The sequence below is a fragment of the Zingiber officinale genome, chromosome 3A (genome assembly GCF_018446385.1).
Source record: "Zingiber officinale cultivar Zhangliang chromosome 3A, Zo_v1.1, whole genome shotgun sequence".
Classification (NCBI taxonomy): Eukaryota; Viridiplantae; Streptophyta; class Magnoliopsida; order Zingiberales; family Zingiberaceae; genus Zingiber; species Zingiber officinale.
In genome coordinates, this window is record NC_055990.1 from 3027523 (window position 1) to 3053148 (window position 25626).

At 36.0% G+C, this 25626-nt stretch overlaps 5 protein-coding genes across 13 annotated transcripts; all 5 read left to right on the forward strand.

The window, feature by feature from the left end:
• The first annotated feature begins 1943 nt into the window (after nt 1-1943).
• Nucleotides 1944-8566, forward strand: LOC122051039 (crooked neck-like protein 1). 3 transcript variants are annotated; one of them, XM_042611951.1, is made up of 3 exons: nt 1944-2127; nt 2212-2288; nt 7247-8566. In XM_042611951.1, the coding sequence occupies exon 3, from the start codon at nt 7274-7276 to the stop codon at nt 8375-8377; it is 1104 nt and encodes a 367-aa protein (XP_042467885.1). In that variant the 5' UTR covers nt 1944-2127; nt 2212-2288; nt 7247-7273; the 3' UTR covers nt 8378-8566. The 3 variants fall into 3 exon arrangements, 2 of the variants coding, with proteins under 2 accessions (XP_042467885.1, XP_042467886.1); XM_042611952.1 differs by having other exon boundaries at nt 7272-8566; XR_006131303.1 differs by lacking the exon at nt 7247-8566 and adding an exon at nt 5235-5574 and having other exon boundaries at nt 1958-2127.
• A 2309-nt stretch (nt 8567-10875) lies between these two features.
• LOC122053511 lies at nt 10876-11982 on the forward strand. The gene has a single exon (XM_042615567.1). It carries the CDS (start codon nt 10885-10887, stop codon nt 11692-11694), a length of 810 nt encoding a protein of 269 aa, XP_042471501.1. The 5' UTR covers nt 10876-10884; the 3' UTR covers nt 11695-11982.
• A 1958-nt stretch (nt 11983-13940) lies between these two features.
• Nucleotides 13941-19275, forward strand: LOC122053467 (synaptotagmin-3-like). Its single transcript, XM_042615521.1, has 9 exons — nt 13941-14051; nt 14853-14951; nt 17563-17613; nt 17729-17852; nt 18567-18685; nt 18757-18858; nt 18944-19018; nt 19065-19124; nt 19189-19275. Exons 1-9 carry the CDS (start codon nt 13941-13943, stop codon nt 19273-19275), a joined length of 828 nt encoding a protein of 275 aa, XP_042471455.1.
• On the forward strand, nt 14046-21433 carry LOC122051040 (synaptotagmin-3-like). Of its 6 annotated transcripts, XM_042611957.1 has the most exons (7): nt 14046-14951; nt 17281-17457; nt 17563-17613; nt 17729-18858; nt 18944-19018; nt 19189-20294; nt 21260-21433. In XM_042611957.1, the coding sequence occupies exons 6-7, from the start codon at nt 19723-19725 to the stop codon at nt 21261-21263; spliced, it is 576 nt and encodes a 191-aa protein (XP_042467891.1). In that variant the 5' UTR covers nt 14046-14951; nt 17281-17457; nt 17563-17613; nt 17729-18858; nt 18944-19018; nt 19189-19722; the 3' UTR covers nt 21264-21433. The 6 variants fall into 6 exon arrangements, 5 of the variants coding, with proteins under 5 accessions (XP_042467891.1, XP_042467889.1, XP_042467890.1 ...); XR_006131304.1 differs by adding an exon at nt 20916-21072 and having other exon boundaries at nt 17729-20294; XM_042611955.1 differs by having other exon boundaries at nt 17729-19018.
• A 798-nt stretch (nt 21434-22231) lies between these two features.
• On the forward strand, nt 22232-24869 carry LOC122051041 (ubiquitin-like protein 5). Of its 2 annotated transcripts, none has more exons than XM_042611959.1 (2): nt 22232-22577; nt 24618-24869. In XM_042611959.1, the coding sequence occupies exon 1, from the start codon at nt 22344-22346 to the stop codon at nt 22563-22565; it is 222 nt and encodes a 73-aa protein (XP_042467893.1). In that variant the 5' UTR covers nt 22232-22343; the 3' UTR covers nt 22566-22577; nt 24618-24869. The 2 variants fall into 2 exon arrangements, with proteins under 2 accessions (XP_042467893.1, XP_042467892.1); XM_042611958.1 differs by having other exon boundaries at nt 22233-22571.
• Nucleotides 24870-25626: the final 757 nt, after the last annotated feature.

Here is a 25626-nt window from a genome sequence, read left to right on the forward strand (position 1 = left end):
CTTCCTCTCTACTTCTTACGATCGTTCTCACAGGTTCACGCCAGTTCTTGAAACTTTCTTGGAGAAAAGTGTTGTTGCACTTCCAAAGTCAAGAGACGTTTCATACAAGAAAGAGAAGCAAGCTAGGGTTTTGCATATCTTGTAAGATTTGATATTGTATTAGCTTGTTTTTTGTTCCTCTTGTATATCTATGTGTGTAAGTTTGTATAAGGCTTCTCTGCCTTCGGTAGTTATCATAAATGAGTGTTTTCATAGTGGATGAGTGAGTGAGGGTCAGATCCTTGGACTAGTCATCTCTTCTCAAGGTGGATACCAAATAAATTCATATTGTTAGCATTGGAGCTTGCTTCAAGAGTATTCCGCTACGCATCATCATCATGAAGCAAGTCCACGAAGCGCGATGAGCTATTCATCCTCCCTCTAGCTACAAATCGACCCTAACAGTACCCACTCTACATTTATTTCATCATTTTACTATTAGTCTGTTTTTTATATATTCATTGGATCTGCCTTGAGTATCGAGGTACCAGAGACCGGGGTAACCTGGTTGTTGGCTGCAGGTAGCGTTGACCAGAGGACTTCTGACGATTTGTTCAACATAGAAGTCATCTCAGCATACCCTCCCTCTAGGTCATAATGATTCGATTAACATTCCATTCACCTCACCCGATAGTTCGTCTGATGACTCAGTTTCCATATATGATCAATTACAATATGTAAAAGCTATTTAGTAGTTGTCACAATATATTTAGGGTAAATTTAAAATTTAGGATTTACAATTTACATCGCGTAGAAGTTATCAAATAACTGTTACCATTTATAGGAGTTACCCAATAGTTGTCACAATAAGTTTAGAGTTGTAGTAGCTACATGATATCTTCCACAACCATTCTAAAGTGATTTTAATGAACCTTAAATAATTTTCATCACGTTGATAAATAATATTTTGACACAATAGTATTTAGATTTTAAATCCTAAATACAATCTAAACATATTGTAGTACCTATTAGCTAACTTATATATATTATAATAGCTACTAGATAGCTTCTATACGATAGAAAATCCTAAATTTTTCATAAACAAGTTATAGCAACTTTATCGTAACTTTTACAATAATTATGGCTAATCGTGACATTTATAGTCATATTTTTTTTAAAAAAATTATAGTTATGTTAATAAGTTTTTATTTTTAAGATTTAAAGGTTAAGTTATAGTGTTAAGTATATTTTTTTAAAAATAAAAAAAATTGAATGGGTACAAGGTGTGCTATATATTAAATAATAAATAAATTCTTAGAACATCTATATCAATTTCTTTATTACTATATCTAAAATTTAGGATAAATGATCAACTTTATTAAATTTAGATAATCATTTTTCACTACACATTACATCAAATACCATAAAATTTCTATCATCCTTAATTTTTTATTATTTTATTCTCTTTTTTTCTATTTTTTATTATTATATTTATGAAATCAGTGAAAGGAGAGAGATTATATTGATGGGAAGAAGAAAGATTAGAAAGAAATATTATTTTATTTTTAGGATATAGATTTATTCTCTAAATTTAGAGAATCATTATTTATCAAATCTAAATTTAAGGAATATAATTGATATAGAAAATTTTTAATTAATCTATCTAAAATTTATAAATTTTTTGAATAAAATAATTGATACGGATGTTCTTCACAGTTAAATCTTTAATTCATTTACGGCCGACTTTACTTGGACTTTCATTTTTTTGTCACTTTCTTGAGGTGGTTCCGTAAATTCTACTATTCTTTTTTAGTCCAACTTTTTTTTAAAGTATTTTTTTGTCACTTTCTTGAGGTGGTTCCGTAAATTCTACTATTCTTTTTTTTTTATTATTAATTTGCTAAAAGTATTTTTTTTACCAAAAAAAATTATTTAAAATTTATTTTACTATCAGAGGGGTACGGCGGTGAGCATGACCATAAACGAGCCCTTGTTTCCCCTCCCCCTCCTCACTCTCTGTTCTATTATTTCTATCGGTTTCTCCTTTCCATGCCGAGCCATCAGCAGCCGATCCCGCGGCCGTGGTTCCTCGATTTGATCCTCCCTGCTCTTGTCGTTCTCCTCATCACCTCCCATGTCTTGGCTTTGGTATGCCCTCCGTTTCCTTCTCTTATCTTCTGTCACTCTCTTTCGATCTTTTCCTGAGATTGTTTCTTTCCCATGTTCCTTTAGGTCTATTGGATCTACAGATTAGCCACCGAAAAGCAACCGCAGGTTGGCACGCAGAGGAGCAAGGCCCATTGATCTCCGTAAGTTTGCTCACTCCATGTCTGACGATCACGATATTTGTTTTTCTCTTCCTTTCTTTTTGATATACAGTGGAACTTTAATTTTTTGATTTTGTACATAGATGAGCTGATCATTTATGTACATGTTTTGCGTCTTAAGAAATGCTTTCTTTTGAGGATGCCGGTTCGCAGAAGTGAATTTTGCTACCTACTTTGCAATTAGAATAAAATTTAGCAAGTTACATATGATTGAGTTATTTGAGTTGTTAGCTGTTCCAAAAAGTCAGTCAAATTGTTTACGTCTTTAGGTATCCTTGTTCACCCATGCATGTGGCTTAGGGAGAATTTAACCTTAGATCATAGTTATAAAGATAGAACTGGCTCAGCTTTAGTCGAATCATTGGATCAATTGGTCGAACCACATGTGGACTTATACTCAGCTGAGTTCATTAGCCATACCGATCTAGATCCACTAGTTAAACCTCAAATTTATTGTTTTTTTTTTTAATTTTGAACTATAAATTTAGATGATAAAAATCTATCACATGAATAAATTTCACATCACCAAGAAACACATTTTTTTATCATATTATAATTTTATTCGTATTAATAAAAATATCTGAAAATTAATCTAGTCAAGCTCCATATTGTTACTAGTATATATAGCAGACATAATATAAACTATATAATTTATTAACACATACAAAGTAATTGTTCATGTAAAATTAAAATAATGAGCTTATATTTTAAATGGATGATTATATATATAAAGTGTTTCTAGATTATGCAAGAAGTTGGATATAGATAGTATTCATACTCTAGCTTGAGGGAGTGCAGTGAAGAAAAATAAAATATAGCCTAATCTAAGGCATAACTAGTCTTACACCAATGTTTTAGATGGAATTAGTTATTTAGATAGTGGTATCTATGTTTATGATTTTTATGATAAGTACCTATGTGAATGGCTTCTAATACATTTCATTCCATTCTTCTACCTTACCTCCATTCCCAAGTAAATGGTGGTAGGATTTTTTTTAAAAACTTTTTCTAAGTAAACAATATGATATGTAATTGCATTCTGTTCATTATTATCTTTCTCTTTTCTAAAGTTAATTCCTTTGTTTGCTTTTTTTGTTCTTTCCGAGTAATTAGATAAGAGCATAAGTACCTTCTTAGCAAAATTCTTACTAGTGTGTTTTGGCACTCTGTGCTTGTTGATAGTTAGACCTTTTCAAATTTTAGTTTGTTTCATCAAAGTGTAAGTTTTCCCGATAATGAAGATAAGAAAAAAATAAATTCTGAAAGAAATATAAGTGGTTAAATGACCTAATATAAATTGACTAATGTGACCGATAGATAAAAGTGTCCTTATGACAGACCCTTGGTGAATTGAAAATGGTGCTTCAAAATAGCAACGTGGGCATTGCACTAAAACTCTGACGATGGATCAATAGTTATACATAATGAATACAACAAATTAGAGTGTCCTTATGACAACACATTCTTACATAGAGGCTCTTATCCTGGCTCAGTAAAGAAAAGACAGGTCCAAATGTGAATTTATCTTAACTTGCTCACTAAAATATATAAGATAACATGCACGAAATTGTCTATTTGAATTGTATGACAATAAAAAGATACATAAATATATTTTAAAACTTCTGTGCATGTTAAACCATGCATTGATCAACCAATTTCCTCAGTGGAGTTAAGAATAACTTACAGAAAAATCACTCCAAAATAGCCATTGCTCTATATGATCACTTAAAGCAGTTGGTAAGTCAGTCGCTCCAAGAACAACAGCAGTCAGAGGTGGTTCATGTTGCCCACTTTCCAATTCCCATAGGTAATAGTTTGGGCAAATGTTTTCCTTCCTTTTTCCACTGAAAAGAGCACAAATCTGATGCTGCTGATCTATGCACTTACTCGATTGGACCCACTGTGAGGATGCATTAATGAATTAAGCATTAGTGAATTGGTATAAAAAAAAGGAAAACTAGTTTTGATCAATAAAAAAAGGGAAAAGTTGTAAACTATTAAAAAGGAAAGATCCTTACTGACTCAGATTGAGCATCTGTTTTAGCATAATTTAACTTCCTCTCCTAATTAGTCTTTTGAATAGTCTCCTTCACAACTTTGATTCTCCCACAGGAGGCAGCAAAGCACTTGGCACAGGAAGAGATCTTTTCACTGCACTCATGCTTTGTACTACTCGAACTGCTCATGACATAGTAAATTCCTTTAGGATTGATTTCCTCATCACATGAGGAGCAATATCTAGGTGGAACATAAAAAAAAGCTTCCCCATCCCACACAAACTGCATGTGCTCTTTTCTGTTTCATATCGTGAGGGGAATGCTTGTTTGCTTCCTCCCAAGTAAGAAGGAACATTTGCAGGATTATATGAGGAAATTTGGATCTAAGAAAACAAAGGTGATAGATGTAACTTCAATCAAAATACTGCTCATGCAATGGCTCTAGATTAACTACTTATACTAGTCAATTATAAAGCACAATATGTCATTTCATGCAAAATGAAACAACTAGACAAATTGTAAGATACACTTGGCAGAATATATGTGCCAAATTGTGAATTGTTAGAGTAAAAAAGAAATGTTTAAATTATAGTAGAAGCCTCGATGTGGAAATTAGGTATTCTGAAAATAACATGAATTTGCTAAGTGGTTTTCGAGAGGGCATTTAACTACTTCAGAATGAATGTGCCATAGTTAAAGGAGGAAAGAGCAATGCTTTTGGAGGAGTGGTTGAACTTGGAGAGCAGTTTTGGTAGTCTCGGGGACATTAGCATAGTACAGAGTAAACTGCCAAGGAAGGTGAAAAGGAAGAGATCTATTTCATCAAAAGATGGAACTCCCACTGCTTATGCACATCCTCTCATCTTTTGCATTTGTTTTTTGACTGTGGTGTGTGAAATTGAAATAACAAAAGGTGATGATTCTGATACAGGTTTGAGGGGTGCATTGATTACATCTTCCCGGACGAATTAGCTTTAGAGCCTAATACAAATGGAAAAAGCAGAAAATCGCTGCAGATGAAAATTGAATATTATCATTCCTGTAGGAAGGACCTGATTATGATGCCATTCTGCTATGTATCATCCTATAGGAAGAACTATGTATAAATATGACAGTATTCTCTATACCATGTGCTAAGCCTCACTGTCCCAAGGTAAATGTGGCTGCCTTGCGAACTAACTAGTTGTTATATTTGTGCTAGGGAACATGGAACTCAATAGTGGCTTTTGTATTCTTTTTCTTTCTTGCTATTTTCATTTCACTTTACAGTCGTTTCATTTTTATCTTTACCGTGGTATTTATTTATTTTAATTTTATTAAAAGTAATTAGTGATCCTCCATTTCTAATAGACAACCGAAGATCTTTTTATTTCCCTCATTTGCAAATGTTGACAGTGTAGAGCTTTCGCTCACGTACGAGGATGTAGAATACTATATTAAAGAGGGGTTTCGATATCATTTCCATAAAAAACAATGCAAATCAACCTCAACAACTCCTAAAGCTTCCTCTTCTCACATCATTTTTAAGAGCAAATATTTCAAAATTCAATAGATGAAGTTGAACTCATTCCAACAATGTTGTTAAGCAAATTCAAACCTTTACATGTTTGGCCATCACCCTTCCTCTCCTTTAATGAATGAGAAGTTCAAATCCTTGAATGCCTTCCTTACATGTAGAATCAACTTCCCTTTTGTCCATGGTCCCTCCTTGCAATGCAGTTATATTCCAACCAAAATTGTACCGTCAGCATAACCTAATGACAAGTAAGTTGTCATTCTTCGAAACACATTGATCTTAGCCTACCAAGCTCAATGCCACTTATTTGAGCATGGAAGAAGGTGTTAGGATTTAGAGATGGAAACCTAGTAACAGACGTCGCTCTAAATTCAACTCAACCTCACCCAAAATACAAAGAAGATGACCTTAGTGCCAAGTATAAGTGCAACAAAAAAAAGGTAAATCTAAAACACATTAATGTTGTGCTTCAAATACCCCACTCTTACTCTATGATCATAATCCACCCGACGGGCACTCTTAAAATTTTGCTACAACCACCTCTTGATAAGGGGCCACGGGGCAAGTCAATGCACACTCAAAAATAACAAAAGAAAACTTCGAGTAGATTACTGGGAGCTCGAGTTAAAGCTTTTAACCTTAATTTAAATCCTTAGATGATGATAAAAAATGAATACATTCGTCCCAACGTTAATTTAAATCCTTAGAGTTCATTGAGCACTTGATGCAAAAGAATTAGATATTGTTCAATAAATGTCAAGTGCTAAAAGCTCTACAAGAATTTTTATATTAGAGGTTCGACAACAAAATAGAAAATACACTAGTCCAGTCTCTAATTAATTAATCAGTACAATAGATTATTATTTAAATAAAAAAATATTTTATTCATCAACACTTAAATTGAATCAAGTTGATCAACATGTTCCAGTCTGTCACACATTTATTCAGCATAAATTATAGTAAATCTAAGTGGTCGGCAGAATATGAATTAAGATGAATAATTTCCTTGTTGAAGATTTTACAATCGACAACCCATTTCATAGGCTACTACATCGGAAAACAATTTCATTTATAAATGATTTTTACCTAAAAGCAAATATTCCAAGGTCATACTCGATCTAATAATCTTTCATGGTTCTCATATTACCTAACTCCTTCAATCTAGGCCATAGAGTGTGCACCAAACTCACTTCTCAAGGAAATTAAAATGATTTTCTATTAGAATGTAAAAAAGGAAATTTTAGAATGTAAAAAAGGAAATAAATAAAAAAATGAAATTAAAATGATTTTTTTAAAGGTAAAAAAGGAAGTTTTAGAATGTAAAAAAGAAATTAAAATGAAATTTTCGAATGTTCTCTTTTCTGTTAGATATATATATGCCTATATTAACACCGCACTACATGTTATCTCATTCCCTGTTTCACTAGGGTTCCCGCTTCCCATTCTTGGCAGAGATGTCGCCGGCTTCCCATCCGCTCCTAACCCTAGGCCTCCTCACGAGACGCGACACCGAGGTCAAGCTTCCGCGCTCTACCCGCGTGAAGAACAAGACGGCAGCACCCATCCAGATTACCGCCGAGCAGATCCTGCGCGAGGCCCGCCAGAGGCAAGAAAATCACCGGCCGCCGAAGCAGAAAATCACCGACTCCGACGAACTAGCGGATTACCGGCTCCGCAAGAGAAAAGAATTCGAAGATGTCATCCGGCGCGCTCGCCGGAACACCGGCACCTGGGTTAAGTATGCCTCCTGGGAGGAGTCCCAGGGGGACTTGGCTCGCGCTCGATCCATCTGGGAGCGCCTCCTCGACGTCGACTATCGCAACCCTACCTTATGGCTCAAATATGCCGAAATGGAGATGCGTCACCGCTTTATTAATCACGCGCGGAATGTCTGGGACCGCGCCGTCGCCCTCCTCCCCCGCGTCGACCAACTTTGGTACAAGTACATACACATGGTAGAGATTCTCGGCGATGTTGCAGCCGCACGCCAGATATTCGAACGCTGGATGGACTGGAAGCCCGACACTCAGGGCTGGCTTTCCTACATCAAGTTTGAGCTTCGGTACGACGAGGTCGATCGTGCACGTGCTATCTACGAACGGTTGGTTGTTTGCCACCCTCGTCCTTCCTATTTCATCAAGTACGCCAAGTTCGAGGCCAAGCGCCGCGAAATTGCTCGTGCCCGTGCGGTGTATGAGCGAGCCATCGATCTTAATCTTTCCGAAGACGACGTGGAAGCAGAGCAGCTGTTCGTTGCCTTTGCAGGCTTCGAGATGTGGTGCAAGGAGACGGAACGAGCGCGTTGCATATACCGATACGCCCTGGACCACGTCCCCAAGGGGAGGGCCAAAGATTTGTACCACGAGTACGATGCTTTCGAGAAGCAGTATGGAGACACGGCTGCTATGGAAGATGCTATAATTGTCAGAAAAAGGAAATTAAAGTCTGATGATGATGAGGAGGAGGAGGAGCAGGTGAGGAGGAAGCCTTTGAATTATGACTCACTACTCGAAGCGGCATACATATGGAAAAAGCAGAAACTCGCCGCAGATATATGAAGATCGACTGAGAACTTGAATTGAGAAGCGAAGGATCTATTCGTATTTCTTATGATTTCAGGTTTTAGAATATTAGCCTCACTACCTTTGGTAAATGTTGCTGCATTGTGGATTGAATAGTTGTTATGTTTGTGCTGGAACGTAATAGTTGTATTGTTTGTGCTAGCTAGTAAGAATAATTTCCCTTAATTCAACGGTAACAATGATATTGAGATCTTTTAAAAAGGTAATCTAATATCTACGATATATGATGTCTTTAAAATAAAATCAATTGAATGGATTGCCCCTTTGTGTTCTTTTAAGTCGAGGCAAGCACGTTATCTCCTTTTTATCTCACTTAATATATAATAAAATTTTATAGAGTTTTATAATGGTGGGATGAATTCTTGCTCTCCCATGCCTAAGACCATCTCCAACCACAAACTCTATTTTGGTGCACTTTCAACACCAATTTGGTGTCATTTGAGCACCAAAATTTTTTCCAACTCCAACCATGAGACACCATTTCCTACACTAAAAGGAATATTCTTTAGAATATTTTATTTTTTCATCTTATAATTTATTATTCAACATACATATTAATTTGTTAAATATTTTTATTACGATAATAATTACTATTAATTTTTATGACATCATGTTTTTAGTTACAAGAAAATTAAAATTAATTGTTATGTATTTTGAAATTTAAATATTTAATTGTGTGTTTGTTATGAAATTACCAATATTATAAATTTTAATATATTTATAATCTTAGCAACATAACCAATATTAAAATTTATAATATATATTTAATTGAAATTTATAATATATAAAATTTATATAATAAATTCAATTAAATTAAATCATATTAATTTATAATATTTAAAAATATTTTAAATATAACTTGTCTATTATGATATTTTATATTAAAAAAATCTCTACTTGCACCAAAATGGTGCAAGTGAACAGTGCGGCACCAAGATGGTGCTGCACTGTTTACTTACACCATTTTGGTGTAATTTTTGGGGTCACCATTGGAGAGGATATGGTGCCCTTTTTACACCAAAATGGTGTAAAAGGGCACCGGTTGGAGATACTCTAACTCCCCCACTAAAAAACAACAAAGGTGGGAAGATAACGGCTAGGAAAAGATTTTCTCATAACTCATTCCGTCGTCTACTAAATGTTAGATAATCTTCCACGAAGATTGCTGGTCGAAATTACAGGGAGATACTGAATTGACATAAATTCAAAGTTCAATTTCAAATAGATTGAGACGATCTAAACGGATAATCTCAGACAGAAAGAAAGAATAAGACTAAGCCAAGTTGAGCTGGCTTGAGACCGAGCTAATCTATTTGAGGCCGAACTCAGTTGTCCAAATCCAAACTGGGTTGTCTGAGTCTGAGTGTCTAGTCAGCAAAGTACGGAGTCAACTGAGTGTCAAGGGCAAGTGCTAACTCAGTGTTGAGGCCAAGTCATCGAGTGTCGAGTCATCGAGTGCCAAGGTCAAATGCTCCAGTCAAGTTTGAGTACTCTTGTTGAGTCCAAATACTCTTGAGTCAGCTGAGCCGAAAACTCCTATTGAGTTTGAAAAGAAGATGCTAAGGCATGTATTTGACGTAATTTCTCCTATTGTGCTTCGAGGTTATTATGAGTTGTCTGTTTCTTAATATACAATAGTACATCGCAAACATCACCAAGTATTTGTGGTCATTGTGAACTGAGTTTGTACCTGAATACTACCAACCAGATCCATCAAGCAAAGTGCTCAACTAAGAGAAAGGAATAGGGAAATGAGGTAACCAGATTTCTTTGCTAGTGGCTCCCTACTTTAGCTATCACAACCTTCTTATATAAGAATTTAGATATTTATAGTATACAAATGATCGAATAAAAGTTATGTACTGCCATTAACTCATCCGATTGAAAATGTGTTTATTAGTTACGGATCTAACATTTAATATGTGTAAGTCATGCTCACACACAAATCAACTTAATTCAATACAATTTAGACCTTAAATTTATACCCTGCACATTCACACATAAGATAAAGTCTCTTCCCAATATTAATACATGTAATACAATATAAACTAACAATAAAGTCGTCAGGCTTGAATTAAAAACTTATACACAATGGAATATTCGTCATCCACCTCTTATTGTTTTGATGCAACTTTCCAGCGCTAAATTATCGCACCGTAGGATGATCTATCGAAGAGTTAAATGAATTCCCTGTCTCTTCTCACTCGGTTGCCATCCAAGTGATGCGAGACTTGTCTTCTCCTTATGCAGCAGGAAACCCATAATCAGCCGTCACCTATCCCACCGCATGCTCCTTAGGCACCACAGTCAGCAGTAAAAGGAGAAAGCCTGTCAATTTAGATATGAAAACGAGGTCCAGAGTGGGACATCACAACCGACACCCATCTTGTTCCTACAACCGGCCGACGCCAATGCATAAATTATTCTTCAAATGCTATAGAACATGTTACATATGGCAGAAGATAAAACAAATGCTTTGTTAAATGTCAATGGCTTCTTGTTACGTTAACTGGCCGAATAACTTTGTCTGTCCACGACTTGTCTACCTAGTTGTTACGCGACTCGGCACAAGCTTGAGTTGGCACAAGCTTGGTTTGGTTCGGGCCCATGCACGACCGCGACCAGCCTGTCCAATTAGCTGCCTACTAAAAAGCCACCCCACAACAGGAGCAGGGGCCAAGAGGCAAGAACAAGAGAGGAGGGCAAGAGCGGCAGCAGATCGTCTTGCTCCCGCCACAGATCTGCTGCTCCTCCTCGCCATGGGCTCGCTGCTGGAGAACCTCCAGAAGAAGCGGCTGTTCCCTACCATGCCCTACAAGGACGACCTCCCCACCTTCCGCCCCAACCAGCAGAGCGCGCAGCAGCAGCAGCCGGACGCTCACCTCATCGGCCTCCGCAAGCGGATCTCCTCCTTCTCCGTCAAGATCCAGCCCCTCTCCGCCGACTGGGCCGCCGACTGGGCCGCCTTCCGCCGCTCCCAGTCCGCACCCTCCTTCGGCGACCTCGCCGGCGTCCGCCGCTGGTGGGGCCAGTGCTGGGGCTGGATCCTGTCGCGCAAGCCGGCGTTCGCCCAGGACATCGAGATGAACGAGGAGGAGACCGCGATGCTGGGCTTCCAGTTCAGGGGCAGCTGGCGCCACATCCTCCACCGGGTCCGATCCGAGATCCGGAAGCTGATCCGCTCCAACAGCCTCCCCACCACCGACCCCCACGGCTTCAGGTACGATTCCTTCGCCTACGCCCCAAATTTCGACGGCGTCTCCAACCCCGGCGCCGCAGCGAAATCGACCTAATCGACCGATCCCAAGCTCAAGAAGCTATACGTGTTGTTATTATTGTTTGCCTGTCTTCCAAATATTAGTCCTTAAGCTCCTATTCTTCATTGAGTTCTTTACATATGAATCTATCGCTCAGATCAGAAAATGTGATGAGGGGGCAACTTAATTAAACCTCTTCCCTCTGCCTGCATTAATTGTGACTCTATCTGTGGACGCTATGTTCTTTTTTATTCTTTTTTGAAGCTATAAATCAAATAAGCGATGTAAATTACATTGTGGAATACATACGGCTCTTTGTGGATCTATCTATCTACGTTCTGCATTCCCTTGTTTTTCAAAAGTGATCAGATCTTTAATTTCCCATGCAAAGAACATGAACCCCGTTTGATTTCACAGCTCAGTATGATAATGACCATTACAACATGTGATCCAGCATTGCCGCCGACGGTGTTTCTGAAAATTAAATGTATATTAATTTGTCATGTTGTCGGTGTGTTCATAATTGTAATGTAGATATGCGAGAAAGAATGTTAGAGCATCGATGTTGTAGTGGCTGCGCAGTCCTTGTTTCATTTACGAACGTCTTGAGATTCTTGTGGCTTTAGTAAATGGGTGGTTGGTATGGAGTTTTCTTGGCAGCTGAATGTTCCATTCCAAGAGCACCACCCTAGGGGTTTGAACCCAATTCAAAACTCAAAAATATAAATAATTTTAACGATTCAAATTCGATTCAAATTTAAGGGTATAAATGAGCCGAGCCGTTCGTGAGCCGCTCGCGAGTAGCTTGGTCAAAGCTTGACTCGAGCTCGAATTTGATTGAGCTCGAGCCGGCTCGTTTAACATTCGAGCTGAGCTCGAGCTCATTTAACACTGGCTCGAGGGCTCGTCGAGCCTTATCGAGTCAGGTTAATTTAATATTTTAATAATTAAAATTATTACTTTTAAAATAAAGAATAAGTTAAGGAGGAGTTTGTGGCTAGAGCATATCATTTGGTGTAATTTTTAATTTATTTTTCCAAGTCAAGCTCGAGTCGACTCGAGCTCGACTCGAGCTCGAGCTTAAACTCACAAGTTCGATCAAGCTTGAGCTGAGCTCGAGCCTATACAGTTTTCTCGAACTCGACTCGACTCGATTACAACCCTATTCGAATTGTTGAAACTTGTTTCAAGTATATTCAAACTATAATTCAAAATTTAAATTATTCACTATAAATTCAAAATTTAAATTATCGGAACTATATTTAAATTAAAATTGTATAAAAAAAATAATTAGAATTCGATTCGAGTTCGGTTCTATGAGCTAGACTCGACTCGATTATAGCCCTATTCGAATTGTTGAAACTTGTTTCAAGTATATTCAAACTATAATTCAAAATTTAAATTATTCACTATAAATTCAAAATTTAAATTATCGGAACTATATTTAAATTAAAATTATATAAAAATAATTAGAATTTGATCCGAGTTCGGTTCTATGAGCTCGACTCGACTCGATTATAGCCCTATTCGAATTGTTGAAACTTGCTTCAAGTATATTCAAATTATAATTCAAAATTTAAATTATTCACTATAAATTCAAATTTTAAATTATCAGAACTATATTTAAATTAAAATTGTATAAAAATAATTAGAATTCGATTCGAGTTCGATTCTGAACGGTTGGTGAATAATCGAATAAAATATTATAAATTTAAATCCACTTTAAAAAAATTATCAAATATATTTGAATTTGATATTTTTAAATACTTTTAAATATTTTTTTGAACTAATTCGAAAAGTTTATGAACCGGCTCTATTCATTTGCACTCCTACCATCTCCAGAGAATCCATGGACCATCCATAATAAGTCTTATAGAGAATGGTTCTTTTTATAAAATATGTAATATTTGATTAAGCCAATTAACTAAACAAAGCTTTTTTCATTTAAAATATTTAAATTTATATATTATTTTGTTTTAAAAAAATTTGTCCCGAGTACTATGGGCAATAATCTTACATTTTTTTTGCTATAAAGAAGAAAAATTACTCAATTATGACAATTTATTACACATGATATTTTTTGACGATTCATTATGAAGTAATTTTATTTATTCAATTAATTAGATGTTCATTAAAGTCTTATAAAGAAATGTATCGTATTTTAAATTTGTTCATTATTAATTCGACATTTCGAGGAAGTTTGCTCGAGTTTCTAATTAACGCTGACGCTCCTCTACCCATCTGCTTCTCCGCCGATTCGATGCAGTTCGCCATCGCCGGCGATGGGGCTGGTGAGCGCTCTCTTGGGCGTCCTGGGCTTCGGAATCGGCATTGCAATGGGCCTTGTGGTCGGCTATTTCTTCTACGTTTACTTCCAGCCCAAAGACGTGAAGGTGAAAGCAATCCTTTGTTTTCGCCTTTCTTCCTTTTTTGTTGGCCGCTACGACTGTTCGATCGGAAGTCTTGTTTCAATGATTTCTTGTCTCCTTTCCGGGTTGGGGTGTTGGAGATGTTTGCTTCTCGACGGTTTCGGGCGGATGGGATTGGCACTTCCGGATATTTGTACAGGAGGATTTGTCGATTTCAAATCTTTCTTAGTCGGTTGAATATCTTAGATTGTTAAGTGCCATTTAGAAAACGTTTCCTTATTGGGAAATACGACCTTTTTTATCTTCTCTTTTTGAAACTAGGTGTGGGCTTGATCAAATTCCGGGCTATCTTTTGGTGTTAATGGAAAGCATCCAGTTTGTTCATTAACCTGGTGTTCAAGCGGTTTCTTTTTCCTAGCATCTACTTTTTGTGATGCCAGTTACCTAATTTACCTAGTTTTTCATGCATTATCTCTTAGTTCTGTTTTCTGGAAGGTTTCATGACAAATTTGTGGTGGAATGGCTCACTTCTATCTCACATTTTCCTATCAGTTTAACTCTTTTCTACGTGACTCATTGATCAAGCATTGACATTTACTTTGATTCTACGCTCCGACATGTAGTGATCCAACATATTAGTTTTTTATTTTTTTTAGTTGTTCTCTCTATTCTTGTTTCCCATGCTTGCATGATTCTTGTGGCTTTGACATATGGCATGAGCAGGATGTTCAATTAAAGTCAACGTAGTTTTCAACAAAGGAAAATAGCTTGACGTAATTTATGAGCGTTGGGAACATATATCATAGTTATTGAGGTTTCTCACAGGATCCAATTGTCAGGCCCTTGCATGAGCTAGACTCAAAGGCCTTGCATTCACTTATACCTGAGATTCTGTATTGGATGAAAAATCCAAACTGTGAACGAGTGAGTTTTCTAGCTTACTTTCTGTTGCAAATTGTTGACATGCATATATAGTCTGTCATCAGAAGATTATCCTTTTTGTACAAGTTCTTCTAGGCTGTAGCAATTATTAGACCCTTGTATGTGAAGAATCTTTGTCAACTATAAAATTATAAGATCAATTTTATTCTGTCAGATGATTTTCCTATTGGTTTTAGTTTTTCTAGCTATTGCATTTATGTAGAATGTTCTCAAATATATAGCCAACAGGTTAATTTTTCCCCATCCGATGACTATCATGCTGGTACTAATTATTTTAGCAATTCTATGTGAAGAATCATCAAGGACTATAATGCTGCAAATTGATTTTCAGTTTATACATGATGCTGCTTAACAAATTAGCTGTTTTAAGCATATGTAATATTTCTCTTCCAAAAATTCTGAAACTTGACAGTTGTTAATCTAATTCTGTGGAGAATTGAACACATTCATTAGAATGTCTACTGTTTGTTTGTAGTTGAATTTGTAGTCCTTGCAAACCAAAAAATAAGAATAATGTAATGGTCAAATGATAATGCATATGAGTGCCATATGAAGAAAATGTTGGTGCATTGGGGCCGGCAAGAGGGGGGTGAATTGCCTGCACAATTAAAATACCCTCCTCGTTTCTTTCAACTCAAAAATTATAGCAACAATAATCAAAAAATAAAATAACAGAAATAACAGAAAAGAAAGAAGACTTAGCGATTTTGACTTGGTTACAACCAAGAAGGTTGTTAATCCAAGGCGGTTGGAAAGCGCACTAGAAAAGTCTCCTTCTCTGAAGGCGGAGAAGCCTTTTACACACTAAAAGCTCTTACAAGTTGCTAGGAAGTTGTTACAGCATTGATTGATTAATTTTCTAGCTCCAGGGGCCTTTATATAGCTCATGAAAATCTTATCCCGAGTGTTGAAGGCGCCTCCAAGAGGGTTGAGGGCGCCTCCAAGCAGTTTGACCGGATAAAGCTTTATTCGGTTGCAAACGGTCACGAAGATTGGGTCTGAGGCGCCTCCAATTCTCTTGAAGGCGCCTCGCATTGGTCTGAGGCGCCTTCAAGGTGATGGAGGCGCCTTGGATTGGTCTGAGGCACCTCAGACTGCATGGTATAAATAGTTTCTAGCTTCTCTTTTTCCTCTTCTTCCGAAGCTCTGATCGCTTGGGTGATTTCGGCTAACAAAAATAGGGCTCACCCGAAACCAATTTCCGGCCTTCTCCTCGAGCAGGCTTCCAACCCGGCTTCTCGTCCCTCGAATGCCGCACACGTTCTTCTCGTCCACCTGTGTACTCTTCCGTAGCTCTTTCGTCCTTCGGACACACCGAGCTCGTCGGCTCTCTTCCCGTGCCGTTCTTCTCACTAGCTGCGTCTTCCGCTCGACTTCCTGCGTTCCTAAGTTCCTGCACACTTAGACACAGGGATCAAATAACAAACAGGACCTAACCTAACTTGGTTGATCACATCAAAACAATCACGGGGTCCAACAGAAAACAATGGATTTTTCAATTGACCATACTAATTAAAATTGAAATTATCGCAAAAAATATATTTAATTTGTCTTTGTTTTTGGTGGTGTTTTAAAAATCGGCCTAGGCACCGCTTAGGCGCTAAACATTAACCAGCCACACCAAAAACATGCTAGTCAGTCAGCCTAGGTGGCCTTAGCACCGAGGCGGGTAAGCATTGACTAATCGATCGAATTGTCTAGGCGCCGCGAAAATAGTGCAGGGTTTTCATGATTTTTTTTTTTAGTTTGGACTTTTAAATTTAAGGCCCAATTAAAAAAAACTAAAAAAAAGAAACTGAAATGAAACAGTTTTATAAGTCCTAAACTTTGGTCCAATAAGAAAATCAATTTGTTAGCTTGCCCTAGCGGCTAGCACCAAACTTCATTTTCATCGTACTAAGTTTGTGTCTGATGATTTTGCATCCGAAGCAAAAGAGGAGGATCACAATAATGAAATTGAGTTTGTGTCCGATGAAGAATAAGTTGTTGAAAATTATGGAGAAGAAGTAGAATAAATTTGTGATATTTTATTAATTGTGTAATTTTGAACTCATTTTAAATTTGATATTATTGTGGAGTTATAGAATGTGATTTATTATTTAATTTATGTTGATACCGTGGAATTCGCCTCGCGGCACCTAGTCCTCGCTCAAGTGGCCGAGGCGCTAGGTGTTGGTCTGGTACCCCACTAGTGCCTAGCGAATTTTAGAACCTTGGTTTGGTTTTTGGTAAGAACAATCTTTCATGTTTAATTCTATAAGATAATTTCTTATGTTATAATTTTTAAATAATTTCATTTTTGTTGTTGAAGGGGAGCCTTGGTGCAACGGTAAAGTTATTGCTTTGCGACTAAAAGGTCATGGGTTCGAATCCTGGAAACAACTTCTTGCAAAAAAGCAGGGTAAAACTGCGTAGAATGAATCCTTCCCTGGAACCACACATGGCGGGAGCTTTGTGCACCGGGTTGCCCCTTTTTTTTTTCATTCTGGTTGTTCAACTAATTCCAACCTACTCTAATAACAACCTCATAGTTATACTTGAAACCAAATTTTCATTTTTAAATTTGGGTTCTTGATATTTGGCCTGTTTGCAGGTTGACTGGCTGTATAAATTCATTCTTGACATGTGGCCTTGCTTGCATAAGGTTCTAACTTTTTGAATGTTGAATATGAAAGTTTAAACAATAACAACTTTGAAATTGCAGTATGTTACTACGAATTTGTTATGTACTTCTGTCATTAATTTTCCTATTGATGCAGGCAATATGCAATACAATTCAGAGTGCAGTGAGGCCAATATTTGATCAGTACACTGGAAAGTACTGGATCAAGTCAATTGAATTTGATCATCTAACTCTTGGTTCACTTCCACCTACAATTCACGGTTTGTATCGTAAGTTCTCCATGTAGAGCTAAGTGCTAACTATAACCTTTGAACATGTAGGTAAAGGACAATGAAGTGTTTCTTGGAACTCTTATGTAGGTACTAATGATTTACACATAAATGATTCGTGTCAAGCTGGTCAAAGTAATTTTTTCTCCTAGTTCTCACTGACTAGTATTCCAGCCTAAATTCATCAGGCGTTTGATTATCTTTCTGACAACAAACAATCATGTAGAGACTATATACATTGTTAGGAATGCTTTACAACTTATGTTTATTTTACAAGATTGTGGGACAATGAGGTCATAAGGGAACTTCTGCGAAAACACAAATGTAGTAGTTGTCTATGACAAGATTTCCAATTAGTCGGGTAAGCAAAAAATTGTCTATACAATACACCCCTTGACACATTCTTGGTTTACCCATGCCAAGCTTGCTAGTACTCAATATTCTTGAAGTTTTAGGATTTACCAGACAGATGATTTTTAGGGTTCTCTGTTAAGTTTTAATAAGCTAATTTCAGATTAAAAGTTTATTATATGCTTGCAAATATGTTTAGTTTGATTGTTGATATCTTTAAGGGGGAATGATATAGCATTTTGTATGTTTGTAGCATCTGTTTTTTCTATAGTACCATTTAGAGAGAATCTATTGAACATTAAGTTTATAAGGATTGAACTTAAGCTAAATTGTATTTTGTTCTCGTTTATATAGGTGTTAAAGTTTATGAAACACAAGAGAAAGAATTAGTTGTTCAACTAGCAGTAAGATGGGCTGGTAATACAAATGTGGCTTTAGTGATTAAGTTGTCTTTCTTCAAAATAACAATACAGGTCAGAAGTTTTATACAAATATTAAAGTAGCCTCTACTCCATGATACCAATTGGACAGATTTTTATTTTAGCTGTTGGATTTACAAATATCTTTGATGCCACGTGTTATTTTGAAACCACTAGTTCCAAGTTTCCCCTGCTTTGCCAACTTGTCTATATCTTTGATGGAAAAGGTAACAATATTCATCTCTTTGGACATATTAAGTGTTCTTGGGAAACATATACTGATATTTCTCTTTTTGTTATATAAAATTGCAGCCAAATGTTGACTTTGAATTCAAAATTTTTGGTGGAGATATAATGGTGGTACCTGGGTTATATAGGTTTATACAGGTCTTAAGTTTGTCTCTGGATAGTTAATTGAACTTTGGTTTTACAGACAGCTACTAGATTATCTGCCTTAATGCCATTTGGCATATATAATCATGTTAATTTGATTGTTAGAAATTTACAATTAGTTTTATATCCAGCCAACTACTTATTGTAACACTCTTTTGAAACAGGATACAATTGCAACACAAGTCTCAGACATTTATCATTGGCCAAATCTTTTAGAGATACCTATTCTTATTCTAGATGGTTCAAGATAATCTTGATGTTAATGTTGCTAATAAGAGTGTGGATACTTCCATTGTATCATTGTGTTCCAGCTTTCCTGCTTCCTAGAATTGTATTCTAGAGGGTTCAAAGTAATCTTTTCATTCCGCATAGTTATGGCTATTCTCTTTCTTTTAATGTTGTTCATGTTACTCCTAGAATGTTGTATGCTCACCATCCGACAATAGGAAACAGAGTGAAACATATGCTAGATCTCCTAATTCCACAATGGAAATGAGTTTATTGTTCATTTAGCATGCCCAAAAGTATAGCTTCATTACTAAATAGTGCATAATTCTCAATATCTTGATTTTATTGACAATATCATTTTGAAAGTACTTCTAATCAGCCTAGCCTATTGTGCATTCACCTAATTTGTTAATCATTTTTGTCATCAGTTTGCTGTAGTTAAGATTTAGCTAAAAGGATTTGCCAAGTACATGATGTCTTCTCATTGCAGTGCTGCAGTAAAGAAACCTGTGAGAATATTGAATGTAAATGTTGTTTGTGCATATGATCTTCTCAAGATGGATATTCTTGGTAAATCAGATCCCTATGTTAAACTCAGTTTAAGTGGAGAGGGACTGCCTTCAAAGAAGACCTCAATCAAGATGCGTAACTTAAATCCTGAATGGAATGAGCAATTCAAACTTATTGTAAAAGATCCAGAGACTCTAGATGTGCTTTTTCCTCATGAGACAAAAGAGTTCACTGTTGATCTTCTGAAGAACATGAACCCTAATGACCCACAAAATAAGCGAAACAGAGGGAAAATTGTATTACACTTGACATTTGATCCTTTTAAAGAAGACACTGGCACTTTCAGTAAGGTTTTAGAAGAGAAGCTTAGTAGCATTGACAGTGGGATTCAGGATGCATCTGGTAATGGTGGGCTTTTGTTGGTTATTGTTGAAGCTGCAGAAGATGTCGAAGGAAAGCATCATACTAACCCTTATGCAGTGGTTCTTTTAAGAGGCGAAAAGAAGAAAACTAAAGTCCAAGTTACTGTCTGGTGATTTTCTCTTTAATAAAAATAGTATATGGTGATATATAATTTTCTTCTTTTTTTCCCTAGCATATTCACTTTCTACTACTTTGTTGTCCAAGTGATTCAATCATTACAATTTGATATCCATGACCTACAACTAACTCTTTTTTCACTTATCTCGTTTGGTCCAAGTTCCTGTATCTTTTTTTATACAAGTAAACATCAACTCCTTCCTAGTTCTTTACATTGTACGAGAGGAATGCGGCACCATTTTCCCTTTCATTTTCAGACGTCCAAAATTTGAGTATCCTATTGTCAACATTAGAAGAACCTGAGTCAATTATGTTCTGTTTACTTTGGTTGAACTAGGGTGGAAAAGAAATAAAATAATCAAATGTTCTTGTTTATGTGGAAGGAAGTAGAAAGGTGGAAGAAATTTAATTCACTCTGTTTCCTCTATATATTATTTTCACCTAAATAACAGAGCTCAACTAGTTGCAGTAGCATAGTTGATGACGATGACAAATATTCTAATACTTGTGCTGCTCCTTTGTCTGGGCTTTCATGTTCAAATTTGATACTCATGTCTTTTAATTTCTTTTCTTTCTATGCCATATAAACTTATTCAAGTGTCACTTTGATCAGAGGCATTTCTATGAATTTGGATGTGAAACCAAAAAGGTGACAAAAAACAGACTGTTTGAGTGATATTGAAGCATGTGGGATAAATAGCAAGAAAGTTGTTTGAAGCAGACACTTTCTCATACTTTTTCAAAAAGCAATAGGAAGATCTAAATCAAAGGCAAGAACTGAGACTAAATAGAATTCTTTTTGGGTCGAAGTAGGTTGAAATATTTAGAAATATTTCTTTGATGAGTGGTCATTTCTTTGATGAGTGTTTAATACTGCATTAGATAAACTGTTTGTTTTCGGTTGAGATCCATTAGCCTCACAAACATTATATTGGCTTGCTCATCCACTGTTCTCAGGTAATCAGGAGAAGTAGGGATCCAAGATGGAACGAGGACTTCCAGTTTATGCTAGAAGAGGCACCCAAAGGTGAGAAACTTCACGTGGAAGTACTACTATACATTTATATTGTAACCCAGGGCAGTTTAATAATAGTTCTTGATTGTGTAGCTATTATGTGACTACCATACATTTTGGAGTTGTTGATTTATTAAAAAAAAATTTAGGTACTTTATATCCTAAAATAAACTACTTGGGGCATTTTTGAAAGATAACAATGAATTTAGAAAACAATAGCAAGAAATTTACCTATATTTTTCTGTATTGCTTCAATGTTTTTTTTTTTAATTTAAATTCTAAAAAAAAAAGAATCGAATGTTACAATCATATCCTTATAGTTAGGATAATCACAAATTCTTTATTATCCTATTATTCAAAAAATTATATTTTCTCTCTCATAGTTTTATTTAATGAAAAAATTAATTTCCACTGCTAATTTGTTTATTTTTTTTACTCTATTTTATTTTTTTTATCTTCATCATAAATTATATATTCAAGGAATGAGAAAGTAAAGATTTCTTAATATTATTATCGTATAAGTTTAAAACCGTCACTTTGGAACAAAAACTTACCAAATCTAACTCATATTATTAATTTTTATACATTTTATTATGGGACCTTAATCTTTATCGCAAACTTTGTATATATCTAGTCTGCTATAAATTAATTTCATATTTTATCTTTCTTCATATAATTTTAAAAAGGACGGTGAGAATATCAAATATTTTTTAATATTTTAATTGTTTATTATCAGTAAAATTTGGTTGATATATATTTTTTTAATGAATTTTACGTTTTTTAACTCGGGGCGCAGTGCAAGTTAAAATCTGAAAAATGAATAATTGTTAAATTTTGGCGGGGAAGAAAAAATTAATTTTTTAATCATTTTGGACCGAAGGGAATAATGTCGTCATTTATTAAGAAGTAAAGAACCTTCGTAGTTCGTACGCGTATTTTAGATTCCTCAGCGTCTTTGGCGAGCAAAGAGAGAAACCCTAACAGCGGCAGGGGAGGCGAAGAGGGCAACCAGAAGAGAAGGCGAAGATGATCGAGGTAGTTCTCAACGATCGGCTCGGGAAGAAGGTCCGGGTGAAATGCAACGAAGATGACACCATCGGCGACCTCAAGAAGCTGGTGGCGGCGCAGACCGGCACCCGAGCTGACAAGATCCGCATCCAGAAGTGGTACAACATCTACAAGGATCACATCACCCTCAAGGACTACGAGATCCACGACGGCATGGGTCTCGAGCTCTACTACAACTAAGCTACGGTAAAGGTGCCCTCTTCGTTTGTTTTTGTTGTTGTTGTTGTTTTAGGATTGCTAATAATTCTTACCTGTTTATCTAACTGTGGTATCGAAACTATGATTTGATCATTAGAATTAAAGAAATACATGTGATTTTTTGCACAGATTGACTGATGGTTTGTACTATTAGGACTTTGCTTTGTATAGCGGATAATTCCAAATTTAGGGTTGCTTAGGGACTAGAGGTAGGCATTATTAAAAATTAATCGATTGAAAAATTCTATAAGTTTTAATTTAGTATTCTATTTGGTATTACTATTATCTAATGCCTTTGTTATCTTTATCTTAAACTTCCTGTTTGCCATGGATGTTATGCACTTCATGTCCATCTCCATGAGTTTAAGCCACTAGTTAGGTATCATTTTCCCCCATAGATGTACGCCATGAAATTGTGATTGGAAGGGGAAAACTGTGAAGTGATGATTTGTTTTATACTTGAATAAAGAAACTAGTTAGACAAGCCCTTGTTAATTCACATTTTTAGATTAACATGACATTTGAGGTTTAGTTTTTGTTTCTCCAAGCTTCCATTTTTTTATGGTGTAAAAGTACCTCAGGAGTTTCTAACTAAGTTAATAAACAAGGTTTAGTTGTTTGTGATCTTCTCCGAGCTTCCATTTTTTTTATGGTGTAAAAGTGCCTCAGGAGTTTTCTAAGTTAATAAACAGGCACCTTCTTTTCAAACTTCGAAACATGCTAATGCCTATTGTTTAGGTTTCTTAGTTTTGCCACCAACATCCAAGATGTTCTGACCTATGTCTACCTAGGCTTGCAAGAACTTGGCAGCATCTCTCTATGCATATGATTGAGTTCTTCTATTTTTGTAAACTTAATTGCAGAAGTAGTGATTATTTTTTACTTGTTGCTGGATCTTAATTTCCTTGCCATGGCTCTTCTTTGGCTAGAAATCTCTTCAATATGCAACCCATGCTATTGTATGTCGTCTAGTACTCAAAGACTCAAAGTAGAGCTTAACTTCTGCATTTCATGCTCCTTGATGGGCCTAGATTTCTTGTGCTGGTAATCCATCACTGAGATGGGCCAAACTTAAATCTTTTCACTCCATTGAATTGCATTTCTGACTGTAACACATCTTTATGCACATTTTTTTTTGCCTACAACAGTGCAAAAATCCATTGCACCGTTGCATCACACCCAGGCGTTTACTAGAATATCATATACTATTCGGCTTTTAACAAATGTATCATATCATGCCAGGTTTAACATATCTATCATAAACTATCATAAGTTATATCAAATATTCAAATCTGTCACACTGTTGTGTTTTCTCTCCATTGAGTGTCGAATGATGACATGGAAATATTATTAATTCAATCAAAACGATATCCATCACATCAAAATTAAATAAACAATATTCAATGACTTGTGAGATGTGACTCAACTTCTTGCTTTGTTGCTATGTATTGTAGAGAATAGCAGCTAAATAATAGGAAGTCTAGATCATTTCTCTTGATGTTCCACCCCAAATAGTTAACATAAATATGACTTGATGAGGATGCATCATGGTCCAGTACTGGTAGATGTGATTGAAAAGGGCGATAGCTTTTGGCTGCTAAATTAGATGCTGCCTGGCCTGTGCTTTGGAGTTAGCTTTCCTGATTCTCTCAATTTGTTGAAATCTAGCAAATCAATTGCCTTGGCTCTCTCATCTGAGGGGATCTGTCTATAAATGAGACTCCTAACAAAATTATATATGGAGCTCTATCATGTTGTACATCTTTTGTGTCACTATTCTTTTTTTTCCCTCCATATTTTCCATCCACTTAAACAGATTTTTATTGATTTAGTGAAGTGATGATGCTTCTGAATGTTTTCAAGTTTTTGAATTATTGGCTTACTCTTTCTTTGTGAACTCAGCAGCTAATTGTCTCAATTTTAAGATGATTTATGTAATTTATACTTTTCAGATAAAATATATTGTTTGTTTCTTCTTCTCTTTCTCCTTTTTTGTAGCTTGATCCTATGTCCTAACAAGTGCTTTCAACGCAGGTTACTATATGAATATGGATCCGAACCATTGGCTGGATCAATGATATGATCTTTAGCACAACTATATGATGCCAATACACTTTCATCTCCATAACTAACTGCTATAGTGCCACACCATCTGCTAGCGTGCAAAAAACTCATCCTGTATGGAATAATATTAGACATTGAAACCAATGCTTGATATTTGGATTTCTTTGTGACCTTTACTGCAATTTGTGCAATGTATTAGAGCGCCTGCTGTGTCACTGTTTAGATCTTGTTCATCGTATTAATGAAGTAAAAGATGATAATCTCCTCCACTATCCGCCCTAATGATATGTGAAAGGGAGCTAAATCATGGTTCAAGGCCACCGTTCTAATCAATCTGCATTGAATGAGAACGTTTCAGGAATATGATACTATCAATCACCGTTCTAATAGATGATGATGTGCAAGTTAAATATCCAAAAAAAGAATAATTGTGAAATATGAAAATCTTAATCTGAAATTTAAATTTGTAACTGGGGCTCCGTGCAATTATATCTGAAATCTTAATAATTGTGAATTTTTTAGGGAAGAAAAAAAGATACACTTTTTAGAATAAATTACTAATTTATTATTAATTTTCTCCTTTTTTTTTGTGTTAGAATAGTTAGCTAATTTTGTTATTAGTTTTTTTTTCTCTTTGTTAACATAGGTTGTAAGATTTATTATTAATTAGTCTTTTCTGTTAAAATTATTATTAATTTTTATATTAAAAGTATTCTGATCCGGTGGTAAGATAGGGCCTCCGCCCGACATAGGGTGGGCCCCCGCTCGGTAGAGGGTGTTAGGCCACATATGACGTCAAAGACAACAGTCAAGCTAAAAGTCAACGGGCATCACCTCACCTCGGCTTAGCTCGGGTCTGAGCTCCCCACGTCCGACGGGTGATTAGCACGGCTTAGCAGCGGGGGACGAGGGCTGAACGGTTTTCGTCTCGACCGAGCGGGAACCATGGCCATCGAGGTTCTCCCGTTCGTCCGGGCAG

Coding starts and splice junctions, on each gene's coding strand:
- LOC122051039 (XM_042611951.1), top strand. CDS start 7,274: ATGTCGCCGGCTTCCCATCCGCTCCTAACCCTAGGCCTCCTCACGAGA.
- LOC122053511 (XM_042615567.1), top strand. CDS start 10,885: ATGTCAATGGCTTCTTGTTACGTTAACTGGCCGAATAACTTTGTCTGT.
- LOC122053467 (XM_042615521.1), top strand. CDS start 13,941: ATGGGGCTGGTGAGCGCTCTCTTGGGCGTCCTGGGCTTCGGAATCGGC. Junction 17,614..17,728: donor TGTGGCCTTGCTTGCATAAG/GTTCTAACTTTT, acceptor CTATTGATGCAG/GCAATATGCAATACAATTCA. Junction 19,019..19,064: donor GGTTATATAGGTTTATACAG/GTCTTAAGTTTG, acceptor TTGGTTTTACAG/ACAGCTACTAGATTATCTGC.
- LOC122051040 (XM_042611955.1), top strand. CDS start 19,723: ATGATGTCTTCTCATTGCAGTGCTGCAGTAAAGAAACCTGTGAGAATA.
- LOC122051041 (XM_042611959.1), top strand. CDS start 22,344: ATGATCGAGGTAGTTCTCAACGATCGGCTCGGGAAGAAGGTCCGGGTG.